We start from the raw sequence: 20,325 nt of genomic DNA on the forward strand, positions 1-20,325 counted from the left end.
ACCACCACACGGCGATTTGGTTTGATTTTACGTGTATGAGTGCTTTATCCACAAGTATATTTATGCGCCGTATGTGTCTCTGGTGACCAAAGTCAGAAGAAGGGCTGATCCCCGTGCACAGCACACCAAACACGTGTCCTCCACGGGAGCTGCAAGCACTCTTAACTGCCAAGCCATGTGTCTAGTCCTGGTTCCTTTTTTTATTGCTAAGTGGATCAATTAGATCTGCTTGTCTGTTGTTGGAGAGATGGGATGTTTCCAGACAAAACCTCTCTAAAGAACCTTACCTGCCATCACACGAAGAACTTCCCTCCGTGGCTAACAGATGTGTCAGATGGGGCCTGCGGCACACCCTCGCCGCTGGGCATCTCCTCGTTAGAGCCGGAGTCACTCACACACAATGATGTTAAGCAAATAAGGTTGACAGCATCATTAATAATAATCTGAGCTCAACTTCTTGTCACTACAACTGATTCTCTGAACTGATCACCTTACTTTTTAAAACGATTCAGCAACCTGGAAAGTGGGGGGTGAGGATTTCAAGGTCGGCCTTTTACTTTCTATGGTCAAGATCTGGCAAGGCCACGTGATGGCTACAGGGCAGGGAGATGGGGGCACTGAAATCTTCAGTGGGTCAAAGGATCTTCGCTCAAAAGAATGATGCACTGAGTGTGATCCCTGGTCCCAAAGGTAGAAATGACTCTATAAGATTAACCTCTGGAGCCGGGCGGTGGTGGCGCACGCCTTTAATCACAGCACTCGGGAGGCAGAGGCAGGCGGATCTCTGTGAGTTCGAGACCAGCCTGGTCTACAAGAGCTAGTTCCAGGACAAGCTCCAAAACCACAGAGAAACCCTGTCTTGAAAAACCAAAAATAAAAAAAAAAAAAAAAAGATTAACCTCTGGGGGCTGGAGAGATGGCTCAGAGGTTAAGAGCACTGACTGTCCTTCCAGAAGTCCTGAGATCAATTTCCAGCAATTACAATGTGGCTCACAACCATCTGTACTGGGATCTGGTGTCCTTTTCTGCCTTGCAGGCACACATGCTGGCAGAACACTGGATACATAATAAATACATCTTTTAAAAAAAGATTGACGGGCTGGAGAGATGGCTTAGCGGTTGAGAGCACTGCCTGCTCTTCCAGAGGTCATGAGTTCAATTCCCAGCAACCACATGGTGGCTCACAACCACCTATAATGAGATCTGGTGCCCTCTTCTGGCCTGCAGGCAGGATACTGTTTAAATAAATAAATAAATAAATCTTTAAAAATAAAGATTGACCTCTAACCTTTACACATGCACCATGTCGTACAGACACCTGCACACCGATGGTGCACACATGCACATACTAAAAATAAATTTTTAAATGAGAGCTGGGACAAATCAGGCAGAGTAGCACACATCTTTTATCCCACCTTTCAGGCAGGGAAAACAGGTGGATCTCCACGTTCAAGGCCAGCCTGGGCTACAAAGTGAGAAATCTGTCTCAAGAACAAAACAACAACAAAAAAGAGTTGCCATGGTCACGGTGTCTCTTCACAGCAACAGAAACCCAAACTAAGAAAACATATAAAAAAAAAATGACAATATAGGGCTGGAGAGATGGTTCAGAGGTTAAGAGCACTGACTGCTCTTCCAGAGGACCCGGGTTCAATTCCCAGCAACCACATGGCAGCTCACAACTGTCTGTAACTTCAGTTCCAGGGGATCTGACACCTTCACACCAATGCACATAAAATAAAAAAATTAAATAAAACCATAAAAATAAGCAAATTTTATAAAAAGAAATGACATATATTACAAAGTTCCCAAACTTCTGTCAGAGACGAGCTTCGAGAAAAATACCACTTACCAGGCCAGAGGCACTGGGATCAGAAGAGTTAGTAAAGGACACAAAGACGCAAGTAAAAATAAAACAGAAGCATAGGATAGTAGTAGGAGGAGTTACAGTGAGTACTGAAATCGCCTACGTTTAATTTCCAATTGCTTAAAATACCCCTGACACCAAAAGGTAGGAGTAGATGAAAAGAAACCTGCATTAGCATACATAATAAAAGGAATGAACAGACCAATTGAAGGTTTCGGGCTACCTTCTTAGATAAACACTCTGTTGCTACAAGAGTCACACTCACACCGTGGACCAAAACATCCTGCAGGCAAACCATTCCTGGGTGGAACCCAATGTTATCTCCCTAAAGAATAGGAACTTAGTGGATCCTTAGACTTCCTACCCCTGAAATACAAGGTCTGGATATTAGCCAACCCTACTGACAATAATCTCTCCCTCCAAATCTAAGTGGGACCTCTGTTTGAGAAACAGACAATAACCTTGAAGGAATAGAAGTTCCAACTCTCTGACCTTTGCTCACACATCTGGCCTCCACAAACTCCAACCCCTAACAGCATTGATAAGCGGACAGAAATGTCGTGGTTTGTCCATACAGTGCAGAACCACGCAGCAATCAAAATGACTGAACTGTGTGCGATGACATCGTGTTAAGAGAGCCCAAAGTATGCAAGAGAATGTGCTAGGACCACACCTCTACAATATCCCAGGGAAAGGCAGCGGTAGCTGAAGGAAAGCAGTTCATGGTGGGTCTGTAGGACTGTAACAAGCACCAGGGAAGTTTGCAGTGAAGGGTTTTGTTTTTTGTTTGTTTGGTTTTCTGACACAGGATTTGTCTGTAGCTTTGAAGCCTGTCCTGGAACTAGCTCTTATAGACCAGGCTGGCCTCAAATTCAAAGATCCACCTGCCTCAGCCTCCCGAGAGCTGGGATTAAAGGCGTGCACCACCACCATCTGGCTGCAGTGAAGGTTACAGGACTGTTTTTTTGTTGTTGTTGTTGTGATCCCCAAACTTACATAGCAGTGGGAGAGAGGGAGGCCCCTCCTAGCCACCAGCAAGTTTGCAGATCATCGGTCTTTCTTGTCTAAATTCTTGAGACAGGGCCTAGCTCTATAGTCCACTTTGGCCCTGAACTTCTGATCCTTCTGTCGATAGTCTTCCTAGTGTTGCGATGGCAGGAGTGAAGCTGGTTCTGTGGTTTGGATCTTGAATGGAACAGGAGAAGCAGGATCAAGACACCCCTGAGAAGAGGTCTAACCCAGTGGAGTTTGGGAGCCCCTTGCAGCTCCATCTGCAGCTCCAGTTCCTCGGGGAAGGGCTCTGTCTGCCCACTTTGTGAATGAATGGCCCACACCAGAGCGCTGGCCTCAGCTGAGATTCAGGGACATTTCATCCTGTTTCTGCAAGGCTCACATTGGGGCTGATCACCAGGGTAGTCTCCATGCTGAGGGCCCGATGCTGCAAGCCTTGGGGGCTGGAGGCAGCAGCGTGGGGCTCCCCCTGCTGGCCACGATTGGAACGGTGTTGACCTCTCTAGTTTGATCTTAAATTCTGAAAACAAATTTTGTCAAAATCTTCAAAATAAATTTTGCCAGCAGGAAGGAGACACAGGGAAATCTACACAACCTCCGGTCATTTTCCCTTTTCTCTCTGTGTGTAGCCCTGGCTGCCCTGTAATTCACTCTGTAGCCCAGACTGGCCCCAAACTCGAGATCCACCTGCCTCTGCCTCCTGAGTGCTGGGATTAAAAGCGGTGCCACGACCTTCACCCAAGGGCACACAGCTTGTTTCTGAGCGTATTCTACTCCACTCCCCCCCCCCCCCGTCAAAAAGGAGGATCTTTATATGGGTGAATCAGTGTCCTTGAAGATGGGCTAGCCACGATGGCTGGCCTGGTAAGGGCACATACCCCGAATTTGAAGAGTCCAGTTCCATCACTGAGTGCCACATGAAAGGAGACACCTGATTGCATGTTGTGGCATGGACATGCATGTTGTGGCATGGACACACCAAAGAACCCCCCACCCCTATTTTAAATTTCCTACTCAGGGTTTTTGTGTGACCCTGGCTGTCCTGGAACTTGCTCTGTAGATGAGGCTGGTCTCCAACTCTCAGAGACCTCTGCCTCCCGAGTGCCGGGATCACCACCATGAAGTTCTCACAGTAGCTGGCTGTGATGACAAATGTGAACGGCTGTCTTGGTAACAGGCAGACAGGCAGAAGTCGTTGTCTGTTGTCACCTGCAAGTCTCTCTCCAATGCTAAGCACTGCACCCCAAAAACACGGCCTCCAAGGCAGATGATCACCAACACTGGGGACCATACAGTCAGGCCCTGGGGTTACTCACCCTGAAGACTACAGAACAGGCTAAGGCCATTCTCTACGGTCACTCAGAAACACACAGAGATTGGTCCTAAAGGCCTGTGCCTCCATAGCCAAGAGCTTGCCGGGTGCCGGCCTCCACCTGCCTCCCTGACAGGGCTTGGTTTCCTGTAGCCTGCGAAGCTGATAGCAGGGAAGGGACAGGGTAGCTGGCTGCAAGGCTGGGTTCTCAGGTCCGAGGGCAGGAACCCCACTTCCCATGGGTGCAGGCCCCACTTCCACGGACCTACCAGTAGCCTGCGTCCAACTCTAACCAACGGTTTCCCATGTGTACAGTATCTGAGGGGCCTTGCCATGTCTCCTGTGTGCCAGGTGGACAGACTGACCCTTCAGGCTGTGGTGTGTTATCAGGGGGAAAGACTGACCCTTCAGGCTGTGGTGGTGGTATGTTAGTTGTCAGGTCCATGGGATTCAGGCTGACACGGGAGGCCAAGTATCACCCTTGTCTCTTTATTACCCAGGAGTTCTGTGCCCAGATGGGCACTGCTGCGGCTTGCAAGCGGACAGCACTGGCCACAGGGCCCATCTTCCTACTGGCTACCTACAACACGCAGAGCCGACACTATTGCTGGCTCAGCTGTCCTGTGGTCTTGTCTCCCGCTCCTGGAGCTGAGAGCGGGGGTGGGGACAGCTACATGGCCTCACTCACCGTACAGACTGCCCTGAACAAAAATGGTTCTGGTGGCTGTTTCAGGGCTCAGCACATGGCACAGGGCCAACACCCCCAGACTGCCCAACAACCCAAGACACTGAATTCCCATGAGATGGAGGACAGAAGGGCACAGACGGGGCAGGGTGAACATGTCTTCTGCCCGGGCGAGGATGGAGCAGGACTGCTGATGGCTGTGAAGAGGAGACACGGACAGTCCACAAGTGGGGCAAAAGTCCACAGGTCTCGCCTGTGTGGCACAGGCCACTGAGATAAGTCAGGCAGGGGCACCTGTTGGGACCTGCAACCCAAGTGTGGGCACAGAACGCTGGCACCTAGCTGGGGCTGGCAGTGGACGCTTCCCAGGGGGCTGAGAGTCAACCATTCAAGTCCCTTTAAACCAGGCAGGGTAGGGCTTGGGACCCAAGGGCCCAGAACACACCCGTGGCTCCCGTGCTGCCCTGCACTCCCAGCAGCTTCCTTAGGTGCTGAAGGAGAGGGTGCTGGTGTGTGGCTGTCCGGTTGACTCTTCCGGGAAGGGATGGGGGCGGCAAGAATACAAAAAACGGAAGTGGGGGATAGGGAATGAAGAGAGACACGGGGCGATCCGTCTGAACACGCAGGTCCAGTCTCTCCTGGGCAGCCTGACGGAGGAAATGCTAAAACACCAGGAGGCCGAGGAGCGATGGGGTCACCATACAGATGAGCTGTGGACAGAAGCCAGGGCAGTGAAAGCCAGGACCAGATTAGGGGTCCAGCAAAGGAGGCCAGACGGGGACACCCGGGTGCAGTATGGCTTCAGGGAAACTACCAGCAGTTGAATATGGTGGCACACACCTGTTGCCTGGTTCTCTAGTTTGAGGACAGCTTTGGCAACTTGAGACCAAAAACCAAAATACAAAACTAAACATGAGAGCTGCGGGAAGGGCTCAGTCTATGAAGTGCTCACTTCTCACACCTGAGGACCTGAGTTCAGTCTCCAGAAGCCACGCAAATAAATAATCAAGCAGCGTGGAACGAGCCAGCAAACCCAGCGGTGTGACGCGGGAACTGGAGATACAGGGAGCCTGGAGAACCTGACAAAACTCCAGGCCAGTGATACCCCAAAGGCGGAGGTCTGAGGACCAACACCCAAGGTTAGCTCTGGACACAGACACTAATTCTCATGTAGACAGCAAACGGGGAACTTCTCATAGGTACTGCCAAGCAGGGACAGGACAGCCCGACCGTCGGCACAGGTAGCACCGCTGGCTTTACCGTCACTCCTGTTGCTCCTCGTGGCTGGCGCTGGGTGTCCGGCTGCGCACCACCTGGCTCCGGATCTGCTCCACAAACTCTGGGTTCTGCTGCTGCATCTGCTGTGCAAATTGCTGGCCCCTGTGGACGCCCAGGAGACCAACTGTGCCGCCGCTTCCTGCTGCCCCCTCTGGCCTGCCCCTCCCACCCGCGGCAGCCTCTCCCTCCCCCTCCCAGACCCACAGCAGCACTCACGCCTGGATGAGGCTAGCCAAGTCACTCTGCGATGAACTGCTGCCCGGGGTGCCCAAGGGGTTATGGCCGCCAGAGATCATGCCTGACATCCTGCAGGAGAAAGGACTAAGTACACAGCCTGTGCAGCCCTGCCTCTGTCCCAGGACCCACAGACAACTCGTCAGGTGAGCAGGCCCTTCCCACAGTTGCGCCCCCTCCTCTCAGGCTGTAAGCGGAGTCCACAGTGTTTGCCATGACTGACAATGTGGGGAGCTGGCAGGAAGTGGAGGAGACCTCGGACACCCTATAGAGAACGAGTCAGCAGCACCTCGCGCACAGCTGCATGGCAGACAGCAGTCAGAACAAATGGCTCCTGACAGCTCTCAACAGGAGGCTCTGACCCACACCATAGCGCCAGGGGACCCAAGGGATCTATGTCATTCAAGAGACGGACACAGAGACCCAGACACGATGCCATAATGGGAAATAAATGCCCACAACTGGCCCACAGGGTCAAGAGGTCAACCTGTGGGTGCTGAGATGGGGAGAGAACGGGACCAGGGGACTGAAGGGCTAAGCAGGCAGCAGTGCAGCAGCTGTGTGACAAACTGATGACATGTGAACTCTAGGACAGCAAGGCTGCATTTGATCCAGCACAGGTCAAGGCTGTTTTGGTTTACACCAAGGGCTCCAGCCCAGCTGGAGCTACACAGTGGGACCCTGCCTCAAAACATAAATGCTAAAGTAGACTTTGGATTTCTCTTATACAAATACAAACTAACAAACAAAAGCAACAACTCTGGCTTTCTCATATTAAAAAACAGAGGGTGGAGAATTGGTTCACAGTTACAACACTGGCTGCTCCCATCAAAGTCCTGGGTTCTGTTCCCAGCACCCACACGGCAGCTCACAACCAACTCCAACTCCAGTTCCAGGGGATCTGACCCCCCTTCTGGCCTCACTGGGTCACGTACACACACAGCACTCTAAGCAGGGAAGGACAGCAGGGAGTGTCACTTACAGCTGCTGCAGCTGGGGACTGTTCATTAAGCTGGAAGCCTGAAGAGGAAGAAGACAGATGCATTAGGAGGAGGCCAAGCCGGGGCCACACTGGCCCCAGAGGACGGACAGTCCCAGCAGATTTCCGACTTGACACCGGTTCCCTCCTTTGCAAGGCTGAGGAGGGCTCCAGTTCCCGCAGAGCCACACCCAGCCCCACCACGTTCTCAGTGTCACTGCATAACAAGCGGGTGTGCAACTCCCTGTCCCAGCATCCCAGTGCTTGGCTCTCAGGCCTACACACCATGCCCAGGTATGATGAGCCTTCCAAGGTGAAAACCACTGCTCAACCCCAAACAGCCATGTTTGCCCTCTGGAGACCACACATGGCTGGCAGGAGGGGGGGCGGCGGCAAGGCCCAGTCCCTTCTCCAAACGGCATGCCCACAGAGCCAGACACCCCAGAAGTGACACGTTCAGCAAGAACTGCAAACAATCCCTGCTGGCTGAGGCTGCAGTGCCCACAGTACAGACACAACGCACCACAGCCTCCTCACAGGGGTAGGCTTGGGGCAGGAACCCTGGTCTGGTCTGTGGAGGCTGAGCTGTGAACCTACCATAGTGATGAAATGCGGGTTGTTCAGCAGGCCGGCAATGTCCAGGCTGCCCACGCCTCCCGTCTGAAGGAGAAGCATCAGTTAGTGGTGTCTGGAGCCAGCCTGGCCACTCTGGGGAAAGGACGACTGGCCGAAGCCCTCAGGGTCTCGGAGGCTCTACACCATTCAGGGAGGGTCCTGCCAGGAGCCCCCAACAAGCCTGCCTGTCACTGTGAACCCCTGCACAGCCTGCACCCCACCACCTTGTCTGTGACCTTCAGACCCATCACCATCACACAGACCACGGAGGGTCCTGCTCCAGGTCCTCAGCTCCTCTATGACCTATTCTGTCCTGTGTTCCTGAAAGCCCTCCCAGAGCAGGGGCTCCAGCATGGCCTCCCATCACCCCCTCTTGTAGAATAGGCTCACGGGACTCGGCGCCTCCCGCAGCTTCAGCTCCGCGATCTTGAGGTTGGACTTGTATGTGTCATTCTCAGGGTCCAGCTCCAGGGCCTTCTTATAGTAAGCCACGGCCTCGGCATGTTTGTTCAGGCTGGAGAGCGCAAGGCTGGAGACAAGAGCACATCAGGTGAGCTTCAGGAGGCCAATGAGACTCAGCACCTTTATGGGTCAGGCCAGGGCACCAGGGTGAAGCGACCACGAGGGCGGAGACCCACACAGGGCAGGGGCTCCACAGAGGGCACTCCTCATCTGGAGAGACTGAGGTGACACGTGTCCAGCACCAGGAGGCTGGGGCAGGCGGATCTCTGTGAGTTCGAGGCCAGCCTGGTCTACAGAGTGAGTTCCAGGACAGGCTCTAAAAAGCCCTAGCCTACATCTAAGAATGCTACTGAGGATACCTGGAGAGCCTGAGGCTGGTCTCCCAAAAGAACAAAGGGATGGGTCAGTGATGGCACACATCTAGGCACTAGGCAGAGGCAGGAGGATGTCTAAGAGCTTGAGGCCAGTCTGGTCTACAGAGATTTCAGGACAGCCAAGGCTATACAGAGAACAGAGAAACTGTCTCAAAAAAATAAAAAAATAAAAAAAAATTGATATTAAAAAGAGGGAGCGGCGGTGAGTGCTGGAGAGATGGTTCGGAGGGTAAGAGCACTGACTGCTCTTCCAGAGGTCCTGAATTCTATTCCCAGCAACCACATGGTGGCTCACAACCATCTGAATGAGATCTGGTGCCCTCTTCTGGCCTGCAGGCAGATATGTGGACAGAACCGTGTATACACAATAAATAAAATAAATCAATCTTTAAAAAAAAAGAAAAACAAAAAAAAGAAGGATGGCGACATACATTTTGTTCACTGCAGGAAGGCCTGCCTGGCTGCACTGCACACAAGGACAGGTGCTCCCAGGCACCTGCTTTGGCAATGAGCACAGGGCACAGGCATCGCAGCGGCTCGAGGAACATGATCCTGATCCTGTGGCACACACCGCAGCACCAGCTGCACTTACCCCATGCGGCCATAGGCTTTGCTGTAGCCTGGGTCGATGCCAATAGCACGTTCGCAGTCCTGCACAGCCCCCACGTAGTTCCCCAGCTTGCTGTAGGCTGCAGCTCTGGAGAGAGGGGTCAGTCAGCAGACACTCTGGCCCTCCTCACAGAGGACAGAGGCCTCTCTAGGCGCTGGTCTGTGGCAGGAAGGTGGGTGGGCATGATACCCCACTCCACTGGGACCACAGAGGCTCCAGAGCCTGCCACAGACCTTGACAGGGACACACGGCTATGTGTGACTCTGCACCACATAATGAAAAGACAAAATAAAAAGGAAAATAATAGGGCGGGCTATCTGAGTCTCCAGCTGTCTGGTGCAGGGCTGCGTTTACCCAGCTCAGGGTCCTAGGTGAGAATCATGCCATCTCAAAAGACACCAGTACGGACTCTTCCCACACCCTGGGAGACCACCTGACCCTCGCTCTTCACTTGGAGCCATAGTTCAGCACAGTCCACACCTCCCAGGTCCCCCCAGCTGCAACCATGCCCCTGGCCAGACCAGCACCTGTTACAGAAGTAGACGGCATTGGAGGGGTTGAGATCAATGGCTTTGCCATAGAGGTGCACGGCTGCCTCAAAGTTCTCCAGCTTCATCTGCTCGTTACCTGCGGAGTGAGAGAGGAACATAGACTGGCCCTTGCTGCTGCAAGCTGACCCACATTGCCACAGGCTAGCCCGTGCTGCCATCAACCCCTAGCTCCTCTGGGCTAATATTCCAAAAGGGAGAGCCGACGCCCAGGTGACACTGGGACTTCTTTTCAGATAAAGGGTCACGTATCCCAGGCTGGCCTCAAACTTACAACATAGGCAACTCCTGGCCCTCCTGCCTCTACCCCAGTGCTGGAACGAGAGGTGAGGCAGTGCTGGGTACATGGCAGGCACACTTGACAAGAATGCGGCCTGCACAGGCTCATGTTCCAGCCAAGTGTATCTCACACACAGAACCAAAAACAGGTAGGGACCAGTCACCTCCTAGGAGCCACAGATGGTTGCCTGTAGGGCCTGTGGTCTACCTGAGCATGTGTCTTTTTGGGATTTTCCTGAAAGCCATGGTTCACACAGATCATTAAGTTTTATTCCCACCCCCCACCCCCACCCCCGCCACTTCCTGAGTGCTGGGAGTAAAGGCATGCTCCACCACCGCCCATTTTATTATTATAATACATTAAAAAGGGCTGGAGAGATGGCTCAGCAGTTAAGAGCACAGGCTGTTCTTCCCGTGATCCTGAGTTCAATTCCCAGCAACCACATGGTGGCTCACAACCATCATATAATGAAATATAGTGCCCCCTCCTGGCCTGGAGGCAGATATGCAGGCAGAACATTGTATATGTATACATAATAAAAAAATATTTTAAAAAATTTAAGTTTTGTTTTTGAGGGTTTTGCAATGAACTCCTGGCTGGCCTGGAACGCACCATGGGGACTGAGATAATTTTGAACTCAAAGATGATATGCCTCTTGAATGCTAGGATAAATACATATTTTATTCCAAATTATGTATGTGTAAGGGCATGCGGGTGCAGTGTCCACAGAGGCCAATGGATCCCCCGGGGCTGTGCACAGAGCCAGCATGAGTTAGCTGCTTGACAAAGACACTGAGAACCGACTTAGGTCCCTGCAAGGACAGTGCGAGCTTGAATGCTGCACCGTCCCTCCAGCCCACACAGGCTGCACCGTCCCTCCAGCCCACACAGGCTGCACCGTCTCTCCAGCCCACACAGGCACTTTTAACGTGCCCATGCCCCTCCCACTGACCACTCCCTCTGGCACCTTGCAGAGGCTCCCATGAGATATCTGTCTCCCTTACCTTCAGTTTTGAGGCGCTCTGCCTCAGCGGAGTCCTCCTCAGAGGGTGGTGTCCTGTCAGGGCCCCTTGGGTCCTGTGGCGTCTCCTGCTAAGGGGAAAACAATCCCACTGTGTCTAACTAAACCTGCCCTTGCAGGATGCTACCCAGGTCAGACAGCCGGGTGACCTGGGTAAAGTACCAAATGCCCACACACTGCCATCAGGGAAAGCCCAGGCTCACCTTGCTGGCAGCAGCTGCTTCAAATATCTCTGGCAGGGTCTGGGGGAGAGCTAGGTCACTGTCCTCCATTGTCACCCCAAAGGCTGTCTCCAGACACTGGATGGCAACTGTATATGGGAGGGTAGATGAGCTGTCCCCTGGAGCGTAGGGCTACCGGGCATGGGCCGGAGCCTACAGGTACTTAGTTAAGGCTGCCCTCTTGCCTCCAGCCCCACACCGAGTTCTGGTAACAGGTGTGCACCAGCACACCTGGTTTGAACCCGGGACTTCAGACAAGCTAGGTTGCATGTTCTACCCACTGAGCCCCTGCCCAGCATTCACGTGTCTTCAAACATGTATCCGAAAACCCCAACCACCTACACCTATCTTCTCAGTAACCTTCAGTGGGCCTCAGACACGCTCGCCTGACAGCAGGAGGCACACACAGGAGGCCTGAGGTGGGTGACCTCACGTCCTCTGTGGGGTCCCAGTGCTGAGGCTTGGCCTGACCGTCCCCGGTAGGCCCTCTGGGAACAGTGTGTGTCTCCCCAGGGTGGTACCCCTGCTGTGGAGCAGACCGATGAAGCAGGCTGGGCTCCTCAGGAAAGGACACTCCGGGCCACAACTGGGGAGCTGTCACCCATGCTGGGGTGAGCTCTGGTGACACAGCTGTCTGAGTCATTTCTGCTCCTGTAAGTGACCTCACTGGCTTACAAGCTGGGCTGTGGTGGTGTCTGTATTTGGCTTATCATTCCCTGTCTGAAGTGGACAAACACTGGTCACATCTCCCCAGGAACAGTGCCACACAATGAGGAAAGCAAGGAGGTCCACACAGGAGCCCAGCAGCCACGGAAACTGCCCCAGGAACCACTGTCCTCTGCGAGACATATGGTACCGGGGAAGCAGAGGGAAGGATGCTGGATGCTGGCATCTGGGAGACACAGTAAGGACAGCCATACTAGGGGTTGAACCTCGGCTGCCAGCAGGGAGATGATTAGGGCCACAGTCACAAGGAACAGCAAAGGGAACCCTGGGCACCAGTAGGGTGCTGGGCACCTGCCACTCCCCTCATGAGCCATGGAAAGGAAAAGATGCCCAGGCCGGGTATGCTTGCTGGCTGCCTCCCGCTTCTGTGGTTGATAGGTTGGGGTATTGTGGCTCTGGACAGAGGCTGGCAGGGCATCAGCCACACCTACCCTCTAGGCTCTCCTGGGCATCAGGCGAGAGCCCGCCATGCCGCAGCTGGCCATGCAGGAACTGGATGATGGCATACGCCAGGCGCTTCCTGTTGTCCATCTCGAGGCTACTGAGGTGACGCTGCCTGCTCAGACCTGTGGGGACAGTCAAAGTGTAGAACGTGGGACTGGGGGTGGAGACCTGGCAGCTGACCACTACCAGAGCTGCTCGAGATCACCAGCCAGTCCTAGTCATAGTTGGTGACACCATGGCATGGAGCCACAGACCTATCTGCCACACGGAAACGACTGTCTCACAGGACACAGTGCTGGGGATGGATGGAGAGCAAGCCCAGGGCAAGTGTCATCCTGACCACCTTTTTTTTTTTTTTTTTCTGATTTTTCGAGACAGGGTTTCTCCGTAGCTTTGGAGCCTGTCCTGGAACTAGCTCCGTAGACCAGGCTGGACTCGAACTCCCAGAGATCCGCCTGCCTCTGCCTCTCGAGTGCTGGGATTAAAGGCGTGCGCCACCACCGCCCAGCTGACCACTCTTTTCAGAGCCCCTCCGGAGTCAGGTGAGCACAGCTGTTTTCTGGGACCCAGGGTGAGGTGTCTGGTTCCTTGACCACACACACACACACACCCGTCCCAGTCCCCAAGACACCTGGTGACACTGCACAGCGACACCAGGACATCTCTGAACACCAGAGGGACCGCAGGATGGGGCATTCCTGACTACCTTGGGGCTACTTCAGCCCAGGGAATCTTTGGAGGCAGTAATGAGCTCAGTCCCCTGGGGTAGGGTATTGAGGTCACATCTCTGTAGGGAGCCGCGAGCATGGCAGTACTGACAGAAATCCTCAAAGAGGGTGTAGCACCACAGCAGACACCACACAACAGGGCTACAAGCAGAGACCAGGGCAACAGCAGCCCAGAGGTGAGGAGGGCAGGAAGGAAGATAGCTGGGGCATGTGGCTCTGCCATGAAAGTTCAGACTTGTGGTCTCCAGTCCAGGACAGAAGCTGGCTAGAGTCTGGCACTTGGCGTGTGATCACATGATAGCCCTGCAAATAATGGAAAGGCCATGTGACCCTCAAAGCCAATGAGCTGGTTGCCCTGCTGACCTCTCAGTTCCTACACCTGTCAAGTGGGGTAGACAAAAACCTCACAGCCACTGCACCACCACGGACAGTCCTCGGCCAGAGCAGGGCCCACACTTGTTCCGATGTCACGACCCCTCTGCACAGACCCAGACTGATAGCACTGTGGGGCCCCCAGGGACCAGCTCAGTACCCCGAGCCTCAGTTTCCTCATGTGTCACTGAAAGTGGCGCCAGCAGGCCTGCCGGTGTGTAAGAAGGGAGGACCCAGATCCTGGAATGGAGGAGGCAGTGTGGGACATATCCCTCTGCAGGCTCACAAGGTGTCCCTTGTGCCTAGGAGCCCTGTGCCTGCCCGTCTCAACAGGCTGGGCAGCTCCTGTCTGAGAAGCCACTGCTGGCCATGCCTGACCTTTCTACGCCATCTCTCTTTTCCACTCACCACGACCACAAGGGCAGGGCTGGCCAACCTTCCCTCCCCCAGCATACACTGGTCCCTTCTGCCATGACCTTCACCCTGACCCGACACAAGGGATGCTCTTAGCAGTGGTGGGTGCTGGCCACTGGCCAGGCACTCCACATATGCCTGCTGGACACAGACACCCCGGCCTGAGGACACACATGCTGGCTGCACCACAGTGATTGGCACTTTGCCATGAACATTCTAGAAGGCAGCCTCAGACCATGATCTAAAAGGGGCAGGGTCAATCTGGATTGAAGACTGAGACATTAAAACAGCACGGTGGGGGGCCTGCTCCCAGGCTGGCACTGGGGCCACAGAACCCACAAGCAGATACACTTCCCCCCTCACCTCTACACAGACCCCTGAACCCCAGAGCCCAAGTATGACTGACTGCCTTTGAAGACCGGGTCTTTGTAGAGGTGACCAGGTTAAAGTGAGGCCAGAGTGGGTCCTGATTCAGGGAAAGATTTAGGGCAGAGACCACTAGCCTGTGATCCTGGTACCCCTGTGGCTGAGGCAGGAGAATGACGTGTTCAAGGTCAGTCTGAGTAGACCAGAGGTCAGGGATTGAAAGTCATGGCTCACGCTATTATTCCCAGCACTGAGGAGGCAGAGGCCAGCCATAGCCAACAGGGAGTCTCTGCTTCAAGATAACTAAATAAATATGGGGGCTGGGGAGATGATCTGACCCCCTCTGCTGGAGGGATGAATGGATGGGGACACACACACCTTTAAACTCTGCAGGGGTTCTGCTCAGCTCCAAGCTCTTGCCTAGCATATACAAAGCCTGGAGCCCTAGTCACAAAACACTAACATGACGAAGATGTCTGAGATCCCCCAAAGGGGGCCACTGTGTGAAGACAGAGGTGGCAATAGTCACCCCGACTCAGAAGAAGCCATCCAGGCTCTGGGACGTCCCCTCACCTGAAAAGGACCCTTTCTCCTCTTACCAGCACCAGGGGAGAGAGGTGGCTGTGTTTAACACAGCCGGCTCAGACCTAGGCTTAGGGTCTGACTCTAAGGACAAATGGGCCATTAGGGACACAAACCAGGGACCACATGACAGTGGTAGGCTGTGCACGGCAGAAAGCTAAGGCCGAGCAGGACCTCTGGCTTGTCCCAAGGGGAGCCTGGAATCCACACACCCACTCCATGCCTGCCCATCAGGCACGGGAAAGCTACTTCCCATCCTAGCACTCTGGAGCTGAGGTCTGAGGACAGCACATTCTATGCTGGCCTGGGCTATGACGAGACTCTGACTCAATAGATAAGTGAAGGGGTGAAGCAAGCTTTTAACCCCAGACTCGGGAGGCAGAGAGTTCAAGGCCAGCCTGGCCTACAGAGCGAGTTCCAGGACAACCAGGCTACCCAGGGAAAGCCTGCCTTTAAAAAAACCAAGAAAGAGCCGGGCGATGGTGGCGCACGCCTTTAATCCCAGCACTCGGGAGGCAGAGGCAGGCGGATCTCTGTGAGTTCGAGACCAGCCTGATCTACAGAGCTAGTTCCAGGACAGGCTCCAAAACCACAGAGAAACCCTGTCTCGAAAAACCAAAAAAAAAAAAAAAAAAAAAAACAAACCAAGAAATACAAACACAAAACAAACAAATGAATAAAATAGGACCAGGGGTCAGCAAACTGACTTAGTAGCGGAGTTTGTCACCAAGCTGGTAAACTAAGTACCATCTCTGGGCCCACATGGAGGAAAGAGAGGCCTGACTCCTGAGCTGTCTCCTCCACAGCGCCCACACGTGCCCAGAATTGTAAACTACAGCTGGGAGGTGGCACCGTGGGTGCAGTGTTTGCTGCTCCGCAAACGTGAGGACCCAAGTTCAAATTCCCAACGTCCGTGTGAAAAGCTGAGCATGGTAACGCACTGTGCTGCAGGGCTGGGGTGGGACGGGGGCCTCCGCAGGAGCCTGCCTGCTCCAGGGTGACCTCCTGGAGTGCAGTGGGTGGCCCCACAAAGAACAGGTGTCTCCATAGTACAGGATGACTGGATTAGGAGACAGCTCTGTGACAACATGGACCTGTCACCAAGAGGAGTAGCAGTGTCTGCCTTAGTCCCTCGGTGACGGCTGCCTGGGATGTCGAGTATTCCTGTCACTCGGCCCTCAGCGCCAGTCCCGACAAACAAGCCCCCCCCCACCCAGCTGAGAGTCAGGGTCGCTTTAGACCACGGGTTCCCTCCCCACAGCCATTGGCCTTCCTATGCGGCAGTGAGGCCCCATTTCTCACATCCCGGGCGTGGAAGGTTGGGGAAGGTTCTGGCTGAGGAACAAGGCTCTCAAAGGCCCATTTCTCCGGAACAGTGTAACGTTGAGTATAGCTGCCCACCATCCAGGACATAGTCCCAGGGTGCTCTAAGTGCCGTCTCCACACCACTCTCCCCCATGGCAACAACACTATGAGTGTGCAGCACGGGACCCAGCCCGCCCAGGACCAACACACCCGTGCACAACGCCGTGCCTGCTCACCCCTTCATCTCAGAACCAAACCCAAACCTAGGGTGGCTGAGTGGGTAATAGCACCCGCTGAACAAGTGGAAGAACCTGAGTTCAGATCCCCGGCACCCACCTAATGGCTGGTTGTGGTCATATGTGTGGGTTACCTGGTGCCAGGGCATGAGTGGAGACAGGAGGATGGCTGGGTCTTGCTGGGTTCCAGACCAGCCAGTAAGACCCTGTCTCAAATGAACTAAACCCACACCCAGCATAGCAGAGCTCACTAGAGTCCCCCGTTACCTACGCTCCTGTCCAGGAAAAATGAAGGGTGTCACCTCTGAGCCCTACACAGGTCCTGCCCAACCTCACTACCCACAGCGGCTCCCCGAAGCACAGCCGTGCTCGCCTGCAGAGCAAGCAGGCATCGCAGCACACATGAGCACTGTCTAGGCGTCAGGCAGGCCCTGCGAGCACAGCTGCTGTGCATCCCAAACTTCCCAAAACTCAAGGGCAGCCCCTGTCCCATAGGTCTGCACCTACAAGTTCTACCCCCACCTGAAACCTGAGGTAGCCTCAGACCTCATCTTGGGCTGTGCACCCCAGAGCACCCTGGACAGTTGTCAGCTGTCTTCTAGGCCCGAGCTCCAGGTGGCATCCACACAAGGTGGCAACCTGAGAGTGAGGGCCTATCTCCAAGCCATGAAATCCAGTCTCTTGGGGAGCACAGCCCCCCTTCTTCGGCTATTGGTTTTATTACAGAAACCTAACAGAGGGGCTGGAGAGATGACTCAGAGGTTAAGAGCACTGGCTGCTCTTCCAGAGGTCCTGACTCCAATTCCCAGCAACCCCATGGTGGCTCACAACCATCTGTAATGAGATCTGGTGACCCCTTCTGGTGTGCAGGCATACATGGAGGCAAAATGTTGTATACATAATAAATAAAGCTTTTAAAAAAGAAAAAGAAACATAACAGAGCCAGGGTTGTGATCCCAGCATACGCAAGATTGCAGGAGGCTGCTATAAGTTCAAAGCCAGCTGGGCGCCATCCTCAAAGAACAATGCAGGTGGCAGGGACAACACCGCGTAGGGGCAGTGTTGCGGATGGTCAGTTCTCAGCACCCAGATAAGCCACTCACAGGGGCCTGAACCCCAGCTACGGATGATCTGATGCCCTCTTCTGGCCTCCATGGGCACTGCATGCATGTGCACACACCCACAAATGTGTGCACAATTAAAAACCAATCTTTAAAACAATGAAAAACAATAAACAGTAGAGCATGTGGCGCACTCGCATCCTCCCAGCACTTGGGAGGTGGAGGCAGAGGCAGGAAGGCCAGGTTCAAGGGCATTCTCCTACAGTCTGAGGGCAGCCTGGGCTATCTGAACTCCTGTTTCAAATATAAAAATATGAAAATGTGGAGCTGATTCCCACACGAGGACCAAGAAACACAGAGCAGGACGCTGGCAGGGTGGCGGGTTTGTGATGTGGGCCGGAGGCATGCTCCCTGCCAGGAAGCACTAGGATAATGCTTGGCTCAAGACCTTGGCAGGATCAGAACTTTCCCGTGCTAACTTACGCGCACAGCGTGCTCTACGGGATCCCTGGGAACACTCTGGACAGGCAAGGCTTGTCCTCCAACTCCAGCCAGGCCTCAACCCAAGCTGTCTGTCACCCAGCATGTAGCAGGCTGCAGGACACTGCCAGAGAAAGCTAGCCTGGGCTAAAGACCTCCCAGCCGCAACAAGTCCACAAGCCAAAGGTCAGTGTGGCAGCTTCTCGGGTCTGGAGAGGGCCTGGGGTGAGGGAGACCCCGTCTCTAAACAGAGCTACAGGAAGGGCTTGGCCACAGCTCAGCCAATGGCACCGCTCCAGGATAGAGTCCAGTGGAAATCCTTTACCTTGCAAAACTGAGTGCACACACAATCTTGGGACCCACGTAATCTGCGCAGAGGCCTCAGTGGTGAGGAGCGACCGGACTAGGGTTTTAACACTAGCGCTAAGTATATAGCCCAGGCTGGCCTCAAATTTAAGGCAATCCTCCAGTGTCTGCCTCCTGAGAGCTGGAATCATAGGCATGCTTCATCATTAGCACACATGCATGCTGGGAGGACAGCCAGCAAACCCTGTTTACACCTAAACTACTGGCTACGTTAACGTCCTTTTTTTTTTTATTTTTTTTATTTTTTTGGGTTTTTCGAGACAGGGTTTCTCTGTGGTTCTGGAACTAGCTCTTGTAGACCAGGCTGGTCTCGAACTCACAGACATCCGCCTGCCTCTGCCTCCCAAGTGCTGGGATTAAAGGCGTGCGCCACCACCGCCCGGCTGAAACATCCTTTTCAAAAATGAATTATGAGCCTGGCGGTGGTGGCGCACGCCTTTAATCCCAGCACTCGGGAGGCAGAGGTAGGCGGATCTCTGTGAGTTCGAGACCAGCCTGGTCTACAAGAGCTAGTTCCAGGACAGGCTCCAAAGCCACAGAGAAACCCTGTCTCGAAAAACCAAAAAAAAAAAAAAAAAAAAAAAAAATGAATTATGATGCCGGGTGTGGCGCTACACTTTAATCCCGGGCAGAGGCGGGAATCCGAGGCCAGCCTTGTCCACTCACTGAGGTCGAGGACAGCCAGGGATACATAAACACTGCCCAACAAACTGAGCTGGTCTCACATTGTGGTCCACATAACTTCTTGCGTAGTCCAGGCTGGGCCTTGAAAGTCTCTAGGTAGCCCAGGCTGGACCTGAACTCGCAGTGATCCAACCGCCTCACTCCCTAAAATGCAATATCGGATCATAGGTTTTGGAGCAAGCAGCTGTACTAGTCGGCGCGACGGTTTTTGGTTGTCGTTTCCGTGTCTTTGAGTGAAAATATACAGTCCTGGCTGGCAGGAACTCACGCCGATCCTCCTGCCTCAGCCTCCACAGCGCTGACGCGACGGCAAGTGTGGCAGCAGCACTGCCTTACCGCTGCTCAGAGCGGGCGAGCCCGGCAGGCACGCCCCCCACCCTCACCCACCTCGGCGAGCGCAGAGCACCAACACCGCCCGCGCGGACAGCAGTGACGGCGTCCGCGGTCTACGAGGGGAAACTGAGGCTGAGCAAGGTCACCAGGGTGGCGAGCGGCGAAGCGGGGATGACATCCTGGCCCCGAGGGAACCCCGAGGATGCTGACGTGGCCCCCACACCCAAACGCCGGCCTCTTCCTGAGAAAGCGCTACGGTGGACGCCGCCTGACTCAGTTTCTCCACTGCGCCGCCCGCTCACGTGACCGGCGGGGCGCAGAAGTTCGAAGCCCGAACCACCTTCATCTTAGGATCTCCCGAGCGCTGCGCATCCCGAGCCACGGACCCCCACGGCCCCGGGGCACGGCGGAGACCCCCGACTCACCTCTCAGTCGACCGAAGCCCCGACCCACCGTCGGCTGCGCCTGCGCACCGCGGCGCGGCCAGGCCCCGCCCTCAGGCCCATGACGCCTGCGCAAGAGGAATCCATTGCTCCGCGATCGGCGTTCTGCGCGTGCGCCTGAGTGCCGTCTAGGGTACGAGACGGAAGTGATGTCACACGGAGGCGGGTACAACCGGGTTGTTGGAAAAATCTGACCTCGGAGGCGTCACGAAGGCCGGAAGTCAGTCTGACAGACAGGATGGACCTGGCGCGGGGCTTGACGGGGCGGCGGCGGACCGGCGGAGCCGA

General features: G+C 54.4%; 1 protein-coding gene across 2 annotated transcripts; it reads right to left on the reverse strand.

The window, feature by feature from the left end:
* Positions 1–3,691: 3,691 nt before the first annotated feature.
* On the reverse strand, positions 3,692–20,078 carry LOC130876542 (small glutamine-rich tetratricopeptide repeat-containing protein alpha). Of its 2 annotated transcripts, none has more exons than XM_057773139.1 (12): positions 20,020–20,078; positions 12,655–12,789; positions 11,480–11,586; positions 11,260–11,344; positions 9,955–10,054; positions 9,410–9,514; positions 8,372–8,510; positions 7,964–8,026; positions 7,370–7,407; positions 6,370–6,459; positions 6,136–6,255; positions 3,692–5,585 (listed from the first exon to the last, which is right to left on the reverse strand). In XM_057773139.1, the coding sequence occupies exons 2-11, from the start codon at positions 12,752–12,754 to the stop codon at positions 6,138–6,140; spliced, it is 945 nt and encodes a 314-aa protein (XP_057629122.1). In that variant the 5' UTR covers positions 12,755–12,789; positions 20,020–20,078; the 3' UTR covers positions 3,692–5,585; positions 6,136–6,137. The 2 variants fall into 2 exon arrangements, with proteins under 2 accessions (XP_057629122.1, XP_057629121.1); XM_057773138.1 differs by having other exon boundaries at positions 11,260–11,347.
* Positions 20,079–20,325: the final 247 nt, after the last annotated feature.

Source organism: Chionomys nivalis, chromosome 6 (genome assembly GCF_950005125.1).
Source record: "Chionomys nivalis chromosome 6, mChiNiv1.1, whole genome shotgun sequence".
NCBI lineage: Eukaryota > Metazoa > Chordata > Mammalia > Rodentia > Cricetidae > Chionomys > Chionomys nivalis.